The sequence below is a fragment of the Petaurus breviceps genome, unplaced genomic scaffold, assembly GCF_028583685.1.
Source record: "Petaurus breviceps papuanus isolate PSGF00001 unplaced genomic scaffold, PetGlider_PUasm1.0 545, whole genome shotgun sequence".
Classification (NCBI taxonomy): Eukaryota; Metazoa; Chordata; class Mammalia; order Diprotodontia; family Petauridae; genus Petaurus; species Petaurus breviceps.
In genome coordinates this window covers 2402504-2421564 of record NW_027186366.1, presented here as the reverse complement: position 1 = coordinate 2421564, position 19061 = coordinate 2402504, and the positions used below count along the sequence as shown (strand labels likewise).

Below are 19061 nucleotides of genomic sequence, written 5' to 3'. Positions count from 1 at the left end.
AAAACCAAGCCAATACAGGGGAATCTTTAATTGCCATTACTATCACACGGGGGTGGCAGGCGCTGCCAGTCCTTGAAGGAAGCCCAGCACTCCCTTCCCTGCCTTGTGCCTGGATGGAGGCATTGGGTCGGGGGGTTCGAGTTGGAAAAAGAAGAATCTGATTGGAAAGGAGAGCCGGGGCAGAGAAGTACAGACAGTAAGAGAAGGCAGATGGAATTTTGGGGCAGGTGAGCCCAGAAGACTCCTGAGAAGCGGGCTCTTGTGATGAGAGCAGAGATGGCATTGGGGGAAGGAGGACAGAGTCTGGATTGGTGCCATAGGTGTAGCCTTGAACCCATAGTCCCTGGCAGAATCCTGGGCGCTTTGGAGTCGAGCTGAGAGAAATTAGGAGAGGCCCACCTGACCAGGTTGGGCAGATTGCTTAAGATGCTGCATCCCTGGGGAGCCAGGGATCCAGCGGACCCACAGGCCATTCTCAATTGTGCTCCATTGACAAGCTGAGGGACGGTTTCTCCACCTCTTGGAGGTGTTCACTGGAAGGTTTATCTCCTGTTTCCGAGCCTGGGAAGGTATAGGCTGGGGTGGGGAACTGCGGCCTTGAGGTCACATGGGGCCTTCTAGGTCCTCAGGTGCAGCTGAGTTCAGGCTTTACAGAACATATCTTTTTATTAAGGGGATTTGTTCTGTGAAGTTTGGATTTGGTCAAAGGGCTGCTCCTGAGGCCCAAGAGGGTCACGTGTGGCCTTGAGGCTGTAGGTTCCCTAGCTCCGTGTAATGCCAAGCAAAGGCAACTTCCAAGGTTCAGAATACCAGCATAGTAACTCTCCATTTTATTCAGTGACAAATTAAGGCAAAATGTTCACAGAACAGAGAAAATCAAAGTATGGCATTCACCAAGAGTGATTAAATAATTTCCAAGTAGTATTCCACCCCTGGGAGGTACATTTAGTCAACCACAAAATCTCTCTTCTCAAACGGAGATTAAGATTAGTTTCCAATCATAAACAAAGTATATTCATTTGGTTGCTCACAGAGCACAAAAAGTCAAGTTTCCCACCCCCGGATCACAACTGAATTACAGTTATCATCAATTAATGCCAAGCACCTTCTCAAGAGGGGCAGTGGAGAGCACAGAGGCCATCTACCCCTGAGCTACAGCCAGGTTAGGATATCATCACAGCATTCAGTACCCAAGGAGAGGTCTTTTCTTCATCTTGACCCGAGTTCTCAGCAGTCTCAGGTCCTGGGGAGACAAAGCTTAACAAGGCCACAAGATGCACTGCTAGTGTCCTCATCAATTCACTCTCTGCCTGCAGAACACTCTCAGGACCCCTGAAAACATCAGCAAGACCCTCCTCCAGGATTTCTGTAAACATACAACAAGAAAATCCTCCTTCAGGGCTTCTGAATCAACAGCAGGGGTCCAGGACCTCTGCAACAACAGCACTGTTCTTCACCAGCGGATGAATCTGGCAAAACAACATCAAAACAGACAAAATACCAGCATCACAGCCATGTCTCCTCAATCCTTGGCAGCTCTCAAACTCATGGGCAGTTCCAACCGGCCCTCAGCAATCCTCTCTCTCTCTCTGTTTCTCTGCCTCCATGATGCTGCTTCCAAAAGTTCTTCTGCCTTTCTCTGCTCGGGGCTTCTCTAAGCCCATGGCACCAGCTCCTCCCAGTTCAGCCCTCTCTTCACATCAACAAGTCCATCCCACAAGTGGGATTCACAAGCTCTGGGTTTCAACACTCAATGTGAAAACCAAGCCAATCCAGGGGATCTTTAAATTCCGTTACTGTTACACCCTGTGTAGGAGACTGCAGCCATTTGTGTCTAAAGCAGAGGATCACTCTAGTCCTTGGTTCTCATGGGGAGGTGGGCGGAGTCCCAAGGCTTGGGTTCCACATGGGAGCCAGTTTCCTTCTCCTTCAGAGGAAGGGATTGGCACAGATGCCTCCAGAGAGACCTTGAGCCTGATCTCTCTGCTTTCATGGGAGGGCCACTTGGGTGGTCTAGTAGAGGGTCTCCTGGTTTGGGGTATGGGCAGTGATTTACATGATTGTTTGCTCAAAATAGCCATAGGGAACCTGGGCACAGGGGTAAGGGGCTGTGTGTTACATATAGTCGATTCTTTATAGGTATTTGTCCCCTGTGATCATGTCAAGTTAAGAACAGAGGCCTAGTAAGCCAAGGAGAGATGCTGAATCCTTCCTGGGAGGCCTCTGATTTCTGTTCCCATGCTGATGGGTCCTCAGTTATTTCAGATCTGACCTCCTGCACCGGCCTGTGAGGCTGGGGAGGGCCTTGGCCAAGTCCTTGTAATGGAAATGCAAATTTGGAAGATCTTCCCTGCCCCTAGGCTAAAGTGCACCTGGAGCCTGGGGTGGGAGGCTTGTTTTTCAGTAGATACTTCTTGATTGGCCAGTGGGTCCAGAAGGTTGTTACATTCTCTGAGCCAGGAGAAGGCTATATAAGCCTGATGTGAGGCTTTCTTTTGGGGGCTCACTTTGAGAAGTGTTCTGTGATTTGATCTGTATTCTGGGAAGCTGTTGTCCTGAGCCCCCTGGCTTTGAAAAAACCCAGATGTGGAAACCCAGATGTTGACTGGGTATGGATGTAATGGTTGGACAGTTTGGAAATCTGTCTACTTGATCTGTTTCTGTCTTGATAATTCTGCCTGTATACTTTGAAGTTCGGGGTGCTGACCTTTTTCCCCTGAACAAGGTAAACGATATATGTCTGACTGATTAAAGTAAGCTTGTTAACCCATTTTGAGTTGTGTTCCTTTATCAAAGCAGATCCAAGAACCTGTGCTGGCAGCAAACCCTGAGGACACCGGGGTGCTTGCTGCTACAGTTCTCTTTCTTTCTTTTGGGGCCTCCATTCTGTTCCTTTGTAGGGTGAGAGGTGTGGACATGATCCCAGGTCTTTAAGCGGAGGGCAGCCAGGGGACTGGACTCAAAAAGAGAGAGATCCTGCCCTGCTGGCTGACTGCCCCAGTGAGACAGGCTGGGGCCCCAAGATGCTCTCGAGGGTGGCAGTGGCAGGAAGCGGGGGACCAGAGCAGCTCCCAGTGTGCCCGCCTCAAGCAGCCTGATCTAGGGATGGAAGACAGAAGCCTCTCCTGGGTAGGAGTTTACATTTCCCTAAAGTTTCCACCAGTCACAGTTTTCTTGTCATTCTGAAGGTCTCCTCTCATGTGCAATTGCTTTTAATAGACCACAAGGCCCTGGGTCAGGAGGCAACATCAGTTCCCCAGCCAGTGTTCTTCAGCCCCTGGTGTGTGCCACGCATGGTGCTCGGGCTGCGCGGGCAGGGACTCAGAGTGATCCCATCGGACCTAGATTAGTACTTGGGATGCATTTGGTTCAGTCTCCTCACATTACAAGAGCAGTGAGGAGACATCGAGTCAGGAAGGCCTGGCTTCAAATCCGGCCTCACACACGTCCTGGCACTTTCTTCCTCTATAAAATGGGCTGCCTAACTGCCCTCCCTCCCAGGGTTGTGGTGAGGCCCTGGTTAGTAGGTGCCATCGGTGCTGATGCCTTCTTGGGCCAGTCTGTCTGCAGGCATGCCCTGAGTCCTTCCCTTATGCTCGGTGTGCCCGGGGATCCGGAGAAGGCTGGCGCTGGGCCCCCTGCAGATAGCTTTTGTTGCTGCTCCATCTGCAAGGAGCCGCTGGCTTCGCTGCCCTGCTCTGGGCACCTCCTGGGTTTCAGTGAGAGGGCAGGCGGCAGTGGGGGTGGTCCTTGGGCCGGCCACCCTGCTCACTGGGGCCCTTCCTTCTTGGCAGGCACTCATCCCTGGGAGAACATCTGTTCTTTGGGAAGTGTCTGTCACCAAGAATTGTGCACTCTCCTTTGCACTGGAGATGCATTGGCTTTTGGCCCTGTTCACAGGAGCGGAGTGACCCAGTGGATAGAGCCCTGGGCCTGGATCCAGGAAGGCCTGAGTTCCAGTCTGGTCTCAGACACTTACCAGCTCTGGGGCCCTGGATGAGTCACTTCCTCTGTGGCCACCTGTGAAATGAGAACAGTAGCAGCCCCTCCCTCTCAGGCTGTTGTCAGGTGTTTGGCAGGCCTTCAGGCTCCATAGAAATGCCTCCCTTATTGGGCTAATTGTCATCACCAGGGTTACTGTTCTGCCATGCGTAGCCATTCCTGTTCCTGTGACCTCCCAGTCCAGGAGGTGCCCTGGGGGTGCAGGACGTTTTCGAGGTCAGCCTCTAATGTGAGCGTGTTTATTTTCAGATACCTGTGCAGGGGTGAGGTAAAGGTGGAATAAATTCCAGTTATCCCTTCTGCATCATGGGGGGAGGTGGGTGGTGCCCCCTCGATCTGCAAAATCTGTGTAAATTCCAGTTATCCCTTCTGCATCATGGGGGGAGGTGGGTGGTGCCCCCTCGATCTGCAAAATCTGTGTCAAGCTGTTTGGCCTTCCCTTTGTACCAGAGAGGAAGTCTGAATTTTTGAAATGTGGAATCTGGGGGTTAAGCGCTTGGTCTTCGGCCCTGTGTTGTCTGCAGCTTCCACAAGACTCCCTCAGAATTCCCATTTAATTTCTCGTGCTGACTCATGACATATCAGAACCACTATGGGGAGAGCCTGCAGTGTGGAAGGAAGAACTGTGTGTGTAGACATTCAAATCAGTTCCTGGTGTCAGCACTTTCCGTAAACATTAATAACGGTTATTTTAATGAGAGTAATGTGATTTATGAAGATCTTTGATTACCCCTGCCCAGTGACTGGTCAGTTGGTCAGTGGGAGGCCCTGTTCTAAGTGATCCGGATACAGGCCATGGTCCCTGCGTTCAGGGAGCCCACAGCTCTGTGCCAGCCAGCCGCAGCCAGGACGCAGTGAATGGCATCCGTATGGGAGAGGGAGGGCGCCAGACTGCAGGGGGTAGGAGCGGCTTCCTGTGGAAGGTGGGTAGTGGCCCCAGGTACGGACTGGGAGGCACCAATGTGGGTGCAGACTAAGATCCTCACCAAGACGCCCAGGCCCAGATGGACGGAGGCCAACCTCGGCCTCTTCCTTCCATCCTGGCGCGTATCAGTTGATTGGAAGATACTGCATTTTGTATTTTAAACAAATGGCTTAAAATTCCTTGAAACTGTTCATTTTAAGATTTGTAAATAAGTTAGAAGATTCTGTCTCCAAGTTTCTAAAGTGGGTCTAGAGCGTTTCCATGGGTGATCGCCATTGTATTCAGGAAGGAAAAAAAGAGTCAGACCACAATGGAAATTGCCAAACGTTCATCTTAAGAATTCTGTCTTCATAGCTTGGGTTTCTTTGGAAAATCAATTCCCTTTTCTTTCGAAGCTGAGACAAACGAAAGCAACCTTGGAAAACTCTCCTTGGCAGTTTGATAACGTGCTGTGTGCCCGTGAGAGCTGCTGGTTAAATGGGCCGTTTATGCCTCTCTGCAGATCGGGCTTGGCTGCTTGTTTTGGTGAGTGCTGAAACTTAAGAAAGTGATGGAGAAGATGTTACTAACGCAGCTTAAATTTACAACTGGTCTTGTTTTTATTTTATTTTTCAGACAGCTTGTTGTTACAGATTTACCAGCATCTCAGCTGGAATGAGTTAGTAATTAACATCAATTGACTGAAAAAAAGCAACTCCCAGCTATATGTATAGGGGCCAGGGTGAACTTGTAATTATCCATAATTTGCATTACTTTAGAATGACTCCACACATACCTACCCAAAACACTTTAATGCCAAAAAAATTATACTGTGTTCAATGCGCTATTATTTGTCTTTGTAAACTTAATTTCTTGGCAGCCCTCTTAATCTCCAAATGTCTCAACAGTCTGTACATCTTTTTCAGTGATTGGCTGTTACTTAATTGGTTAGTTTGGTGTTGAGGCCAAGGATATGGGTCTGATTGGAGTGAACTGCTTGCAGCGATGTGGTTTCCTGCCCCATTTACTTGACTGGGACCCTTGGAGAGTTCAGTCACATGAAAATGTGATTAGAGCCCAGGTTAAGCCTTGTTCTGCATGTGCAGTACATGTATTTTTGGTCAGAATCTAAAGCCTTCTTTCTTTATCATATCTTCCTGTGTTATCTGGCTAAATGTGATGCTGGTAGTTTGGTGGAAAAAGGAGTGAGGAAAGTATGTTACAGATAATGGAGACCTCATTTAGCACCCCGTGAGAAGGGCCTTCATTCCATTTCGAGGCGCTGGCCAGAATGGAGATTGAAGCGTCTGTCGGAAAGGGACCACACCGGTCCCTTCTTGATGTTTTAATGTCAGGGTCAGTTTAATTGCCCTTCTTTGAGAATTCATGCTCCAATATAAGCAGATTCATTATATAAAGGTGAAGATATGCTCTTCATTATGAAAGGCTAACTTTTTATCCCTTTGTCAGTATGAGTCAGAAACAGCTGAAGAGATGATCTTTGAATTTGGCAGTTCTTGTTTCAAAATAGAAATCTTTCCAGTTTTCGAGAAAATCATAATGTTTCATTTTTGAACTTTAATGTATCTTGAACATATGCAGTGGAACATTTTCTTCTTGAAGCTAATCACACATGCTTCATTAATTGATTCTCTGGGCAGCCTAGTTGCGTGCTTGAATGATTGAGCAGTTGTCCTGTTTCAAGCCCACTGGTGTTTATTATCTGTTAGTGATGAGAATTACTCTTGACTTTGAGTCAGCTGAAGTTTTGAAGCTCTGTGCCCTCCAGAATCTTCTTTGGCTTGCTGTCTTAGCTCTCTTACTCTTGGGTTGTTTTTAAGGCATTGCATCCCTGGATGGCCTCTCCGGTCTCGGATGCCCCTTCTCTCCATACTCCCCAAGACGGCATTTCAGAGGGAGGGATGTTAGTGGGCATGTCCCTTCTGAAGTACCCCCGGCAGTAACTGTGCAGCCTGTTTGGCTTTGGGGCACTTCTCGTCATTAGGAAATTCTGCCATCTTGAGCCCAAGTTTCTTCTGAGGCTTCTCCCCACCGCAGCAAGTCCTGCCTACTCACTGGCCAGTCACAGCAGGCCTTCGCCCTTTTCCATGTGATGGTCGTTTGGGACACAGAAGGTGGCCATTCTCCTCCCCTGGCATCTTTCCTCCTGCATTTGGGATGTCTCCCTTCCCTCATCTGAGGCCTTTTACTAGGGTGGTGACTCTCTTCTGTGGATTCTTTAGTTCACTTGGACCAATAATACCTGGATTAATGAATCGTCTAAATTTTAAACAATGTCAGGTTAGTGCATAGGAAACTTGAGGGGATTATCTAAGGTGGCGTTTTATTTGATAGAATCCAGTGCTTTTTAGTCATCAACCAAGAATAGACAGTAGCACGGAAATTATCTCGTGCTTTCAGCTGCCTTTCAGTGCAGAGAGGGCTGGTAAAGATGTGGTCTGTTGATGAATATTACTTGTGAAACCCTGCGTGCGCCTCATGGGCACTCTCATTGAGGATGCCTTCCCTTCAGGGAGAGGTGATACTCACTAGGACTTTGGGGAAGTGGGTGAGCACAGAGGGTGGCAGTTATCGATGATCACTTGTTTTTGTTGGGGGGTATTAATAAAGTCTGACACGTTTTCCACGCCTTTGGTATTTTCCCTTCCTTTAGCTCCTCTCCATGGCCAGCCCCTCAGTACTCTCAGAATACTGCTGCTGCCAGCATGGGTCTCCTCTCAACACACACATTTGCTGTCATCTCTCAGCTTTTCCCATATTCAGACTTTTTTTTTTTACATTCTTTTATTAAGTTTTGAGTTATAAGTTCTTTCCTTCCCTCCAGCACGTGTTGAGAAGGCAAGCGATATGACATTGATGCAAGGCATGTGTCCACATTAGCCATATTGCAAAAAGAAAAAAAGGCAAGAAAAATAAAGAGTGAAAAAAGCCTGCTTTATTCTGCATGCAGAATCCATCTGTTCACTGTGGAGGTGGAGAGAAGTTTTCATTATGGATCTTGGAATTGTCTTAGATCATTGTCTTCATCAGAGTAGCTGCATTTTTCGCAGTTGATGATTGCACAGTATCGCTCTAACTGTGTGCAGTGCCCTGGTTCCTCTCACTTCCCTTTGCATCAGTTCCCCGAAGTCTTCCCAGCTTTTTCTGAAGCTTTGCTGCCTGTTGTTTCTTATAGCTCAGTAATATTCCATCACAATTGTATACCATAGCTCGCTTCATCGTTCCCCATGTGATGGACACTCCTTCAGCTGCCAGTTCTTTGCCAGCACAAACAGAGCTGCTATGAATATTTTCTTCCATATGGGCCCTTTGCTCTTTCTTGGATCTCCTTGGGGTATCGCCCGTTGGTGGCATGGCTGGGTCAAAGAGAGCGCCTGATTTCATAGCCCTTTGGGCTTCATTCCCAGTTGCTCTTTAGAATGGATGGACCCGTTCACTGCTCCACCAGCCATCGGAGAAGCTTTTCCTTTTTTCTTGGTGGTCCTTCCATGTCAAACGTGATGGCCTTGGGTTGCCCTGCGCTGACTAGGTCTTCACCGGGGACTGAGTGATAACTTGCCGAGTTTTCTTTAACCGGGTTTTCCTCTCTGTTGCTTTTCTCTGCTTCCGGAGTTTAACTGACTGTAATCGCCCACCCTCTTTTTTCTTAGCACTTTATAGATGAGCTTATGTTCCACTTGAGGCCTTTGGTGGCTTCATCAGATCTTCACCTTCTAGTCTCTTTGGTCTCTGGGCTTTGGCCGAAGTTTACTTTGGTTAAACCTCTGGACAGAGTGATCGTAGTTGCTGCTGTTCACTCTGCTTTTGTTGAAATTCATGATCCACAACAAAAAAGTTTGAAGTGTTGTATCCTCTGTAAGTTTTCAGATTTCTTCCCACTTTGTGAACTCTTCCCCTGCCCCGCTCTTCTGTGCCCCACTCTAATGAACCTGTCATCTGCTTTTTGTTCGATTCTCAGTATCTTCTGTGTATTTTGTGCTTTCCCCAGATAGCTCACCAAGGCAGGTGCCTTGGTTCACCCCGTTGGCTGGCCTGGGCTCCTGCCCCCAGCAGAATGTTAGTACCTTGTCACGGAATGGATTGTGGAGCCTTGGTGTTCCAGCCTGGAATTGGTGACTTTTTCTCAAACTGAGGGTTCAGGAAATGAAGGACTTTATGCAAGTCTTCAAATTCTAGGACTAGAAATTCAATGAAATTATAATGAAGTATTTTCTAAAAATTGACAGTGCTGTGTACCTAAATAGTATTTTCAGGAATCTGCCCCATTGTAATGATGAGTACATCTGTCTTCCCTTTTATATACACATTGTACTTGACAGTTTTACTGTCCTGCTTTGTAAAATCCCCATTATCAAAGAAAGTTCTAAGGAATGGTTGGAAAGCAGTTTCTAAGTAAATATTATTTTTGTGGTGATTTTCATGATAAAGTTAGACATAAGTCTGTAATAAGTTAAATTGAAAGCTTTTCATAAGGGAAGCTAGACACTCACATTGTAGTGCCTTTTCCTGTATTAAAAGTAGAACTTTGTCTAGTTGAGAAAAATAATTAAAATATAAAGAAACTAACTCCTTCTGCTTTCAGTGACTGTGGAGACTTCATTTCTTTTTTAAACCCACGCGGTATAAGAAAAGTAAAGATAGTTGGGATGGCCTTGAACACGTATTCTAATTTCTTGAGCGACTCTTCATTCGGACAGCGATGAATTTAGTTGTTCTTCCTTGCTGATAAAGCTGGCTTTACATCGTTTTTCTCCAGTGGGATGTGAGTTAGAATTCTTTTTGTTTCTTCCAGTCACATCGTGCTGATGCTTGCTGATGACATGGCATGTAACCCCAGAAATCCTAAGCCAGCGACCGTGTTTAGTCACAAAAACATGGAACTGAATGTTTACGGGGATGATGTGGAAGTCGATTATAGGAGCTATGAGGTAAGTGGCTTCATCTGGAAGCACGTTTCTGCATTTTATAGTGCAGCTAGTGAGCAGCACATTTAGATGGTTTTTCACGTGTTCTAAGTTTTTGACTCCGTACCAGTTGGGCAGCACGGTGTTCTCTTCCTCTGCTGCACATAGCGGGGCTTTACTGTCTTCTTTGTTTCATGGCCAGGGGCACAAGCACAGTGGATCAAAATTTATTATCATATTAGCTTGAAGTTATTTTCTGTGCATATTTAATGAACTTATAATGAAAATAATCAATTCAAATGTTGAAACCAAATGCATTTTACTTCCCCTGAGTTTTAAGGACTCTGGGTACCTGCTGCCCTCTTTAAAAGGACACCAGTCAGCTAGTATTTTTCTAATATTTTGTTATACTAAGCAGTATATGTGTGTATATCTTTATCTGTATTCCGAAATGATTAATTCTTGATGCAAGGGAAGCTATTTACTCAAAAGCATCGTTTAGCTGCAAAGAAAAAGGGACGATACAGGGAAGGTTCATAGAGTAGAGATGGGGATTCTGGAGCCGCTGTGGTCCTTGGATGTTCAGCTCTTAGCCTGACAGCACGTGCCTGGTTATAGAGTCCAGGTCTCTGACCCGGCAGTAGTGTATTTCATTCACATATAGACCAGAGGCCTTTCTACTTTCTGTAGGATTTCTGGTTCAGAATAGAGCCTTTCAAGGATCCATGACTTTCCTTTCATGAGAATGCCTTTCAGCCATGCAGATTATACCCCTTCTAGACTGGAAATGAGTATTGACTGTGTCCTTCAGGGCCTTTGTGAAGCATGTCCATGTGGCCTGGTTCCCACAGCCCATCCCCAGTGAATGTGCTGTAGGACCTCCAGCTGGTACTTCCCAAACTGAAGCCGTGGCTTTTCCTTCGGTGCCTGACCCTCCTCTCCTCCCTTCCCTGTTTCTGGTCCCTTTGGTTAGTACTCAGAGACCTTAGTGACTCTTCACCCTCTCTGTTGGCTCCTTATGTGGTAATGCGTCCTTAGCAGTCCCTTCCCTTAGCAGCCACCCCCTCACGCCCACATGCCCTGGAAAGGTCTGGCCTTTTAGACGTGGGGTTATGTGAGGAGGCATTTCTTAAAGCACCCACTGCCTTTTTCACATGGTTCAGGTAATGAGATTGGCTTGATCCATTTCTCCACGGTGACCCAAAGTGCCTTCAGGCTCAGGATGAATGATTTCACAGTTTTTATTCATCATACGGTGATGCAGGTGTTTAAATGGCTTTATCTTAAGTTACTACAGTAAGAAAGAAGGCATCTTTCCACAGTAAGTTTTTCGGTGATAATCTCAGGAGCTGTAAATGTCATCATATTATGGAACAGTAATGTAGAGAAGCAGGGGGGAGGAGCATTCATGAGGCCTCTTCTCCAGAGCTAGAAATGGGCCGATTTATATTTTTTTCAGGTGACTGTGGAGAATTTTTTGCGTGTGTTAACAGGGAGAGTCCCACCTAGCACTCCTCGATCCAAGCGTCTTCTTTCTGATGATAGAAGCAATATCCTTATATATATGACGGGTAAGTGAAGGATTTTCGGTGGGTTCGACTTGATTGTGCTGAGTATCTTTGAACTCTTAGGGCAAGAATCTTAGTAGAAGAGAAAATGACTTAAAGAATAGGTACATTTGTACTGACAATTTGCCGTCACGTCATTGTGTCCCATGGCAGTGTGTGTGTGCATAGTTATGTCACTGCCCGTCCCTGAGCTGGGGTGGGTTCTTTTCCATTTTGTGCTTTTAGTTTTCATAAGCTTGCCGGGAGCAGTGACCCCCACAACAGAACGTGAAGCAGAATCTCCCTGATGTTTGTCCACGTTGGCTCAGCCGTAGGGGCTGAGCACTTGAGCCGGCCCGTCTCTTGGATGCCTTCTTGTCCCCTCGTTCAGTATGACATTGCTGGGATGTAAGATCGGCTTTATGTTAAGTCAGCTCGTTATCCAGACTTTAGAACTTGCAGGAAGCACACTGGGCAGTGAATGATTTTGACATATTCCTCAAGGACTTTTCAGGCCAGAGCATGGCTTGTATTAGCACAGTGTGATCTGCTGGTCTCTGTCCTGTTCTGTCAGCCTCCTGGGATGCGTCAGGCACCCACTCCAGCGGATGGGACAAGCAGTAGTTCTTTCTGAGGGTTATTCCTTGAAGGAAGAGATGATGCCCATGTGGTGGGAATGAACACCTTTGGTCCTATGGAGTTGGGGGCTATTTGATGGCTAGAGATATCCTGGATGGGGATGTTTTCAGCAAAAACAAGACTGTCCGTTCAGCTCCTAGGGGCCTTGGCCCTGTTGGTGGCCTGTGCCATCCTCAGTTGGCTGGATTGGCCTAGATGGTGGCCTCTGCTGGGAAGGCAGAATGGCAGCCTCTTAGAACCAGATGGAGCCTCAGGAGCTGTGAGGGTCAAGCCAGCCCTGGCCACAGTCTCTTCTGTGACACTGGACAAATGGCAGCCAGCCTTTGCTGGCACCTGAGGGCCAGGGAGCCCATGTCCTCCCGACATGGCCCGTTTCAGCACCAGCCAAGTCTTAGGTCTTCCTCACTGTTCTGGGCTTTGCCCTTGGAAAGCAGCTGAGCTCGTCCAGTCCTTCTTTTATGTGACAAGGCCACAGAGGATGATCATGCCCTTCCTGCCTCACTGCCTGCCACCCACTCTTTAGGCCTGGGGCCTGTAGTGCTGTCTCAAGGCCTCTCCACCTTCTGGGGATAGTCTTTTAGACATCATTATTGAGGTGATGTTTGTAACATGCCCAGTGCCTGGCACAGAGTAGAAGCTAGAGAGACAGCTCTTTCCTCTCTTCTTCCCAGGTATACATCTTTCCTAGAACTTGGCTGTCCGTTGATCTTTTGGGCTGTCCTGTACTGCCCTGCCCATGGAAGTCCTTTCTGATGTGGGCATGGGGCTCAGTGAGAGAAGAGGGTTTGGTGCACATTTTTTTTATTGCTTGTTTGGCATGTTTCCTTTACATTGAGTGTTATTGGCAGTAAGATAGCTCCAGGATTTTGGGATCTGAAATTCATAATTTACTCCTCCATCTTGATTCCCTTCTCAATGAAAATTTTAAAATCCAGTTCACCTCTCACAGAGTTAACTATTTTAGGGGGTAAAAATGACACCTGAAAGCCCATTGATTTTTCGTAGAAGAGTGTCTTGTGATGGCTGTGAATTCCTTGTTAGTAAAACATAAAAACTACACATGTGCACGTGCACACACATATACATCCGCCCACTAATTTACTCTTTTTTCTTTTCCCACAAGGCCATGGGGGCAATGGGTTCTTGAAATTCCAGGACTCTGAGGAAATCACCAATGTTGAACTTGCCGATGCATTTGAACAGATGTGGCAGAAGAGACGGTAAGAGGTCACTTATTTTCCTAAGATCAGTTGGGCAGACGTCCTAGGGACGCAGAGCCAGAGCTGTGAGGGTGTAGTCAGTGAGGAGGGAGAGGGCTCGCCCCAGGTCAGTAGCGATGGTGAGGCTGAGCTTGTGCCCTCTGTCCTCAGTTAGGCCGTGTCCTGCTGGGATGGGGGGGGGTGAGTTTTTAGTTAACTTGAGTCAGTGTGTGTTGAGTTTGTGTTGAGCCTGCTTTCTTCAGGAAGCTCTGATGCTGGCTCAGTGAGGCTGAGCTTGTGCCCTCTGTCCTCAGTTAGGCCGTGTCCTGCTGGGATGGGGGGGGGTGAGTTTTTAGTTAACTTGAGTCAGTGTGTGTTGAGTTTGTGTTGAGCCTGCTTTCTTCAGGAAGCTCTGATGCTGGCTCAGTGAGGCTGCCCTGGTCCTCTTGCAGTTCAGCTCCATGGCAGGAGTGGGGGGAGACAAGACATTTCAATAATAATAAGAACACAGATTAGAAATAATCTGAAGGGAAGATCCTTCCCAGGGCTCTGGGAAGTTCCAGGGCAGGGAATTCAAGGTCCACATTAGATCTTCAAGTAAGGGAAACATTTTAATATATGGAGAGTGATGGAGTGAGGCGTTCACTCTAGTCATGAGAGCTGCTGTGAGCAAAGGCCTGGGGAGAGGGAATGGGCCAGGAGATGGCAAGTGATGGTGGAATGATGGCTGTGGTCAGGGGAGGGAGGGCTGGGATTCAGGGCCCTAGACTCTGGGCAGCTGTTGGTGGTAGCTGCATGTGCCCAACTTGGTAAGGCCATAGGGAGTCACTGAGGGTAAAACTCTGTGGCTGGGGAGCCTAGGGCGATTGACTAAATACAAGTACTTTAAAGTTTGTAGAGCAGATTTACACTTCACAAATACTGTCTCATTTTTGTCTTCACAACCACCGTGGGAGGTAGATGCTGTTATGATCTCCATTGAACAGATGATTATACTGAGGCAGGCCAAGATGCAGCGACTGGCTTGTGAAATGCTTGCATCTTAAAGTCGCCAAGTAAATGTTAACTCTTTGGGGAGGGCGGTGGTGGTGCAGAATCATCAGGAGTGGGCAGGAGAGGATGGAGGGTGGACGGCCCCTTCAAAGGGGGGCACCAGGGAATGCTCCTGGCCATGGGCGTCTCCAGAAAGTCATCTTTCTGTGCCTCAGATCATCCTCCCTCCCACCAGGGCAGGGACTGTCTGTTGCCTTTCTCTGTATGCCTAGCTGGCACACAGTCGGTGCTTAATAAGTGTTGATTGACTCCAGAGTCTTGGCAGGAAAGGGAAATTAGCCAGAGAAGTAACACTTTGATCAGCCAGTGTTCTATACAGAGGGGGAAGGCCCCTGGGACTTGGGCTTGCGTTGAACCCTTTCCCAAATCTCCCTAAGAATGAAAGCCGCAGAATCTTTAGGCAATTAAATGATTGGGTGGACAAGGAAGTGGTCTTCTGCCTGCCCCGTCACCGCCTCTTCTTGTCTTTCAGCTACCACGAGATGCTGTTTATTATCGATACTTGTCAAGGGGCATCCATGTATGAGCGCTTCTACTCCCCCAATGTCATGGCGCTCGCCAGTAGCCAAGTGGGAGAAGACTCCCTCTCAGTGAGTAGCTGTTCCCGTTGTGGTGACGCCGTGACTGCGGCTGGCTTTGTGCCGCCATCCAGGCAGCGGGGGCCTGCTCACGTTTCTCTTTCTTTCCTTTGTCGCAGCACCAGCCCGACCTTGCCATCGGAGTCCACCTTATGGACAGATACACATTTTATGTCTTGGAGTTTTTGGAGGAAATTCATCCGGCGAGCCAGGCCAACATGAATGATCTTGTGAGTCTGTCCTCTTACAGTCTGTGATAATCTCCGGGGGGTCTGCACAGATGTGCTGTGGTTGTGGTTCTCAGCGCTCTCGATACTGATCATTGTCCTGTGTGTTGGTGGCCCGTGCCGCGGCCTCCAGATGAGCTCTCCCCCAGGTCTGACCGGACCTTCTGTCGGCCCCGTCTCTTCAGGTGTATTTTACGGGAAGTGGACATATTTCAGGAAAGGTGGGGGTGGAACCCGATGGAATGGGACTGTTTGGCATTGCCCCTTAAACTCAGAGGAAGCTCTCTCTTTAGAAAAATTATGTTTTTTGTCTAAAGCAATGTGGATATCTTATTTTAGCATCACCTACAGGACCAGATACAGCCCTCTTTCTTTTCCTTAGAACAGAATTTTAGAAAAACAGAAAAAGTTTAGCAAAAGTAGCTGAGCTATGGAAGAAGTGATGCGGTTTCCAGGGTTGCTTGCCCGTTGTCTTCCACTTCTTCTCGTGTCTCTTCTCATGGTCACGGGGCTTTCGTGGCCTCCCTCACTGCTGTTCGTGCTGCCGGATGCACCGCTTCTCTCTCTGGAGGCCTCATTTCTTACGGCACGGGGACCATGCTGCAGGCCCAAGTGAAGGGAAGGGGAAGGTTCCCTTTACGGTAATCTGCCTCAGAATGAAGCCCTTTGCCACTGTGTCGTGTTCATGGACTGGGGCGTCCCACTTGGCTCTCCCAGAGATCTGTCCAGAACCTTGTAGCTGGGAGGCCGCAGCCCATTTGGCTTTTGACGAGGCTGCTCCTGAAGCCCCTGTGGAGATCACAGCGGCCCTTGGAAACCGCACTCAGATGTCTCCTCCTCTGAGGACCGCACCGAGAATGGAGGTGACCCGTCGCCATTTCCCCTCGGACGTCCCCTGGCACTCAGTCTAGATCGTGAGCTCTGTGTGGGGGTCCCGCCTCCGGGCCTAGGAGCCACACCTCCGGTACGTCTGCCCTGCGCCTGGCACCTGCTGTCCCGAGGGGAGGCGCTTTGTGGCTGTTGGAATCATTTCACTTGCTTCAGGGACCTAGAAGACCTTCCCCATCTGTCAGGGTCCACAGGCTCCCGGTCATGTTACTTGTCCATCCCATTGTGTCTTTCGTTGCCACCATGTTGGTTTGTTCCTTGGATATGGGGAAAAAAAGAGAAGAGGTATTCATGCTTGTGCCAGCCTTTGTGAATGGACTCCTGCGTGAGTCAGGGGGTTGGATAGGAGGCCCACGGAGGCCTTTACTGACATCTCGGATTGCAGTTCCCTCTGTGATCTCCTTGCAACCCGAGCACATGTGGCCTGGAGCCTGGGCAGGGAAGATGGGGTTTGTAGTTCGCCTGTGGAGAAGCCTGATGGTCTTTGAGCAGGGGAGTGATGTGCTGTTTGTTACACAGGCATTGGGAAGAAATGGAGAGCCTTGAGGGAAGTGGTGTAGGAGAGGGAGAATGGCCATGGTAGAAGAAGGTCCTCATGCATCCATCTTGGCTGTCCCGCTCCTTAGGAAGTTTGTCCTAGAGCAGGCCTGACCTTGCCCTGCTGCCCCCTCTGCCTGTTGGGCTCCTTTCTAAGCAAGGCCGTCACGAGAGCCCTTCAGATACCCGACAGCTGAGTGTCCGCCACCCAGGTCTTCTCTCTTGCCGGCTGAATATCCCCAGTTAGCTGTTCCTTTCTTTAACTGGTGCCCTGCAGGCCTCTCTCCCTTCTCAGTATTGTCTCACACACTTGCTAGACTATCAGGAGGCCCATGGTACCCAGAGCGGACCCCGCTCTGCCTCCTTCCTTCTGGACGCTGCTCTGACCGCCTCTCTCCACGCAGCCCGACCTGGCTGGTGTCCCTTCGCCAGCTCTTTTCTCAGCACAGTCACTGCCCGGTCACGCTTCCCTCAGCGTGGCTTTGGGAAGAAGGGCCTATGGCTTGGACAGATGCTAAGAGCAGTCTTCCCATGCTTTGGTTCTGATCGTGTAGGAGCTTGTGTACTCTCTTGGAACCTTGGAACGCTCGGGTTTTCTTTGAGCTCTCTCTGTGTTTTTCTGCCCTTAAACATGTGCTATAATTGTTCTGACAATTTAAAAATTAATTTCAGTGAAGTGACATTCCTAAAAGAGAATTTGTGTGACTTTATCTTGGGGAGAGCTGGCTTTGGGACCCGGGCTTCCACGAGGAAATCCCTATGACTGGCTTGGGAAGGCTTCGGGGCAAAGGCAGCTTTGAAATTCATTGACGGTTTTGGTCTAGGAGAGCAGTTGACCTCTACATACACCTGTACACACGTGTACATCCATGTACACATATATACCTACACACATGCACATGCTCGTGCATTTTCAGAGGCGCTAGAGACGTGTGTGCACACACACCGTGCCTCACTGCGTAGCGGGGACCCAGGAAGTGGTTGCTTGGGTTAATGTAATTGAAATGCAGCATTGGACATTTCGCTGTCCTGTTGAGCTGTGACTTCTTCAGGGCTCAGTGGGTACAAATACTCTGTGTTTGGAGCTGGTTGAGTTCTTCCAGAAGGGTAATGAAAATTAGTGTTGCTGTAACTGAAGAGTGGCGGGGGATGCCCTAGGCAAAGGTTGGTGTAGTCGGGAGGGGCTGGCATTTATTAAGCACTCTGTGTGTACTTGGCTCAGCCTGCCTGATCAGAAAGGCTCCAGCTAGATAAGAGTTAGCATAAAGAAATAGAAGGTCGTGGTGACCCTGCCCGCGGAGGCTGAAGTGCGTTTTAGAGGGCCCATGCCAAGGCAGAGCCCCAGAGGCGTGGCCACAGCAGCTGTTCAGGGTTGTTGGTGATCACGCCTGGGGAAGTGGCGGAGGTAGCTGAGGCAGGGTGGAGCCTCTTTAGGCTACATTCTAGAGGACTGATCCAGAGAGTGATGTTGGGACATGAGACTTGATCACCAGAAAAGCTAGTGTTTTTCTGTCTTTTTTGATTGGAGAAAAAGCAAAATAGAGAAATCCAATGTGTTGGCTTTTCATTCAGAAATAAAGACCTGTTTGGTGACAAATGTGGAAATACCATGATTGTCCATGACAGCCCATACTGTATATTGTATATACTGTATTGATACAATATCATACATAATGTCATACAATGTCATACATAATGACAGATTCCATGCTGTCCTGGGCAGGGGGAGGGAGAAGCATCTGGGACTCAGAATCTTAGAAAATGAATGTTGAAAACTATCTTAAATGTAATTGGGGTAAAAAACATCCGTTAAGTGGGAAAAAATACCTTTGTGTTGGCAGTGAGTACTGAGAGCCTTTCCTTTTCACAGCAAGTATTAGAAGTGAGGGAGCCAAGGTCCCCGTCGTAGTCTCTGCATCAGTACCAGCTTGTGGGAGGACGCTTGGTAAGCCCCAGTGATGCCCTGTGGTTTCTGAGAGAGGCATCCCAGCCGCCTCTCTGCCTGCCAGGCTTCTCATGCCCGACTCAGGGCCCCAGATGTCCCCCTTCACTGACTGAAGGCCCCCCCCCCCAGCTCTTACAAGTGGTGAATTCTGCAAAGGTGAGGGTTTGTTGCTTCTTAACACTTGGCACGCTTGGTGCCCAGGAACCAGGAGTGCCAGCACCCAGATGTTGTTGGCATGGTGTAGCCTTTGACAGTTGGGGGCAGCATCAGTCGGATCGCCATGAGAGAAAGCACTGCTGGAGGCCTGTACTCTCCCAGGCCTTGTCAGACCTGCTGTCTGCTATGGACTTCTGGCCAGTCAGTCTGTAAGCATTGATTAAGCCCTTACTGTGTGCCCAGCACTGTTCTAGGCAATAGGGATCTGGAGAAAGGTGCCGGAGGAGCCCAGTCTAATGGGAGAGCCGGCGTGTAAGTGGCCAGGTCCCGGCATATGGAGTCAGCTAAAGGCAGCCGGGGAGGACTTGGGGTTCCTCTCGTAGAAGGTGGGGCAGATGCCAGCAGGAGCAGCAGGCCAGTGCCCAGGGCACCGAGAAAGCATTGCCAAGGAGGAGAGCGTC

General features: G+C 48.7%; 1 protein-coding gene across 2 annotated transcripts in view; it reads left to right on the top strand.

Moving 5' to 3' along the window:
- The window catches only part of PIGK (phosphatidylinositol glycan anchor biosynthesis class K), an 80108-nt gene that overhangs the window by 14465 nt on the left and 46582 nt on the right, over positions 1–19061 (top strand). For both annotated transcript variants that reach the window (XR_011171119.1, XM_069102220.1), the window contains exons 4-8: positions 9720–9855; positions 11291–11402; positions 13141–13237; positions 14742–14859; positions 14967–15077. Coding sequence is in view for 1 of the 2 variants with exons in the window: in XM_069102220.1 (XP_068958321.1) it covers positions 9720–9855; positions 11291–11402; positions 13141–13237; positions 14742–14859; positions 14967–15077 (574 nt within the window). In the remaining variant the exon portion in view is untranslated. The remainder of the gene's footprint in view (positions 1–9719; positions 9856–11290; positions 11403–13140; positions 13238–14741; positions 14860–14966; positions 15078–19061) is intronic.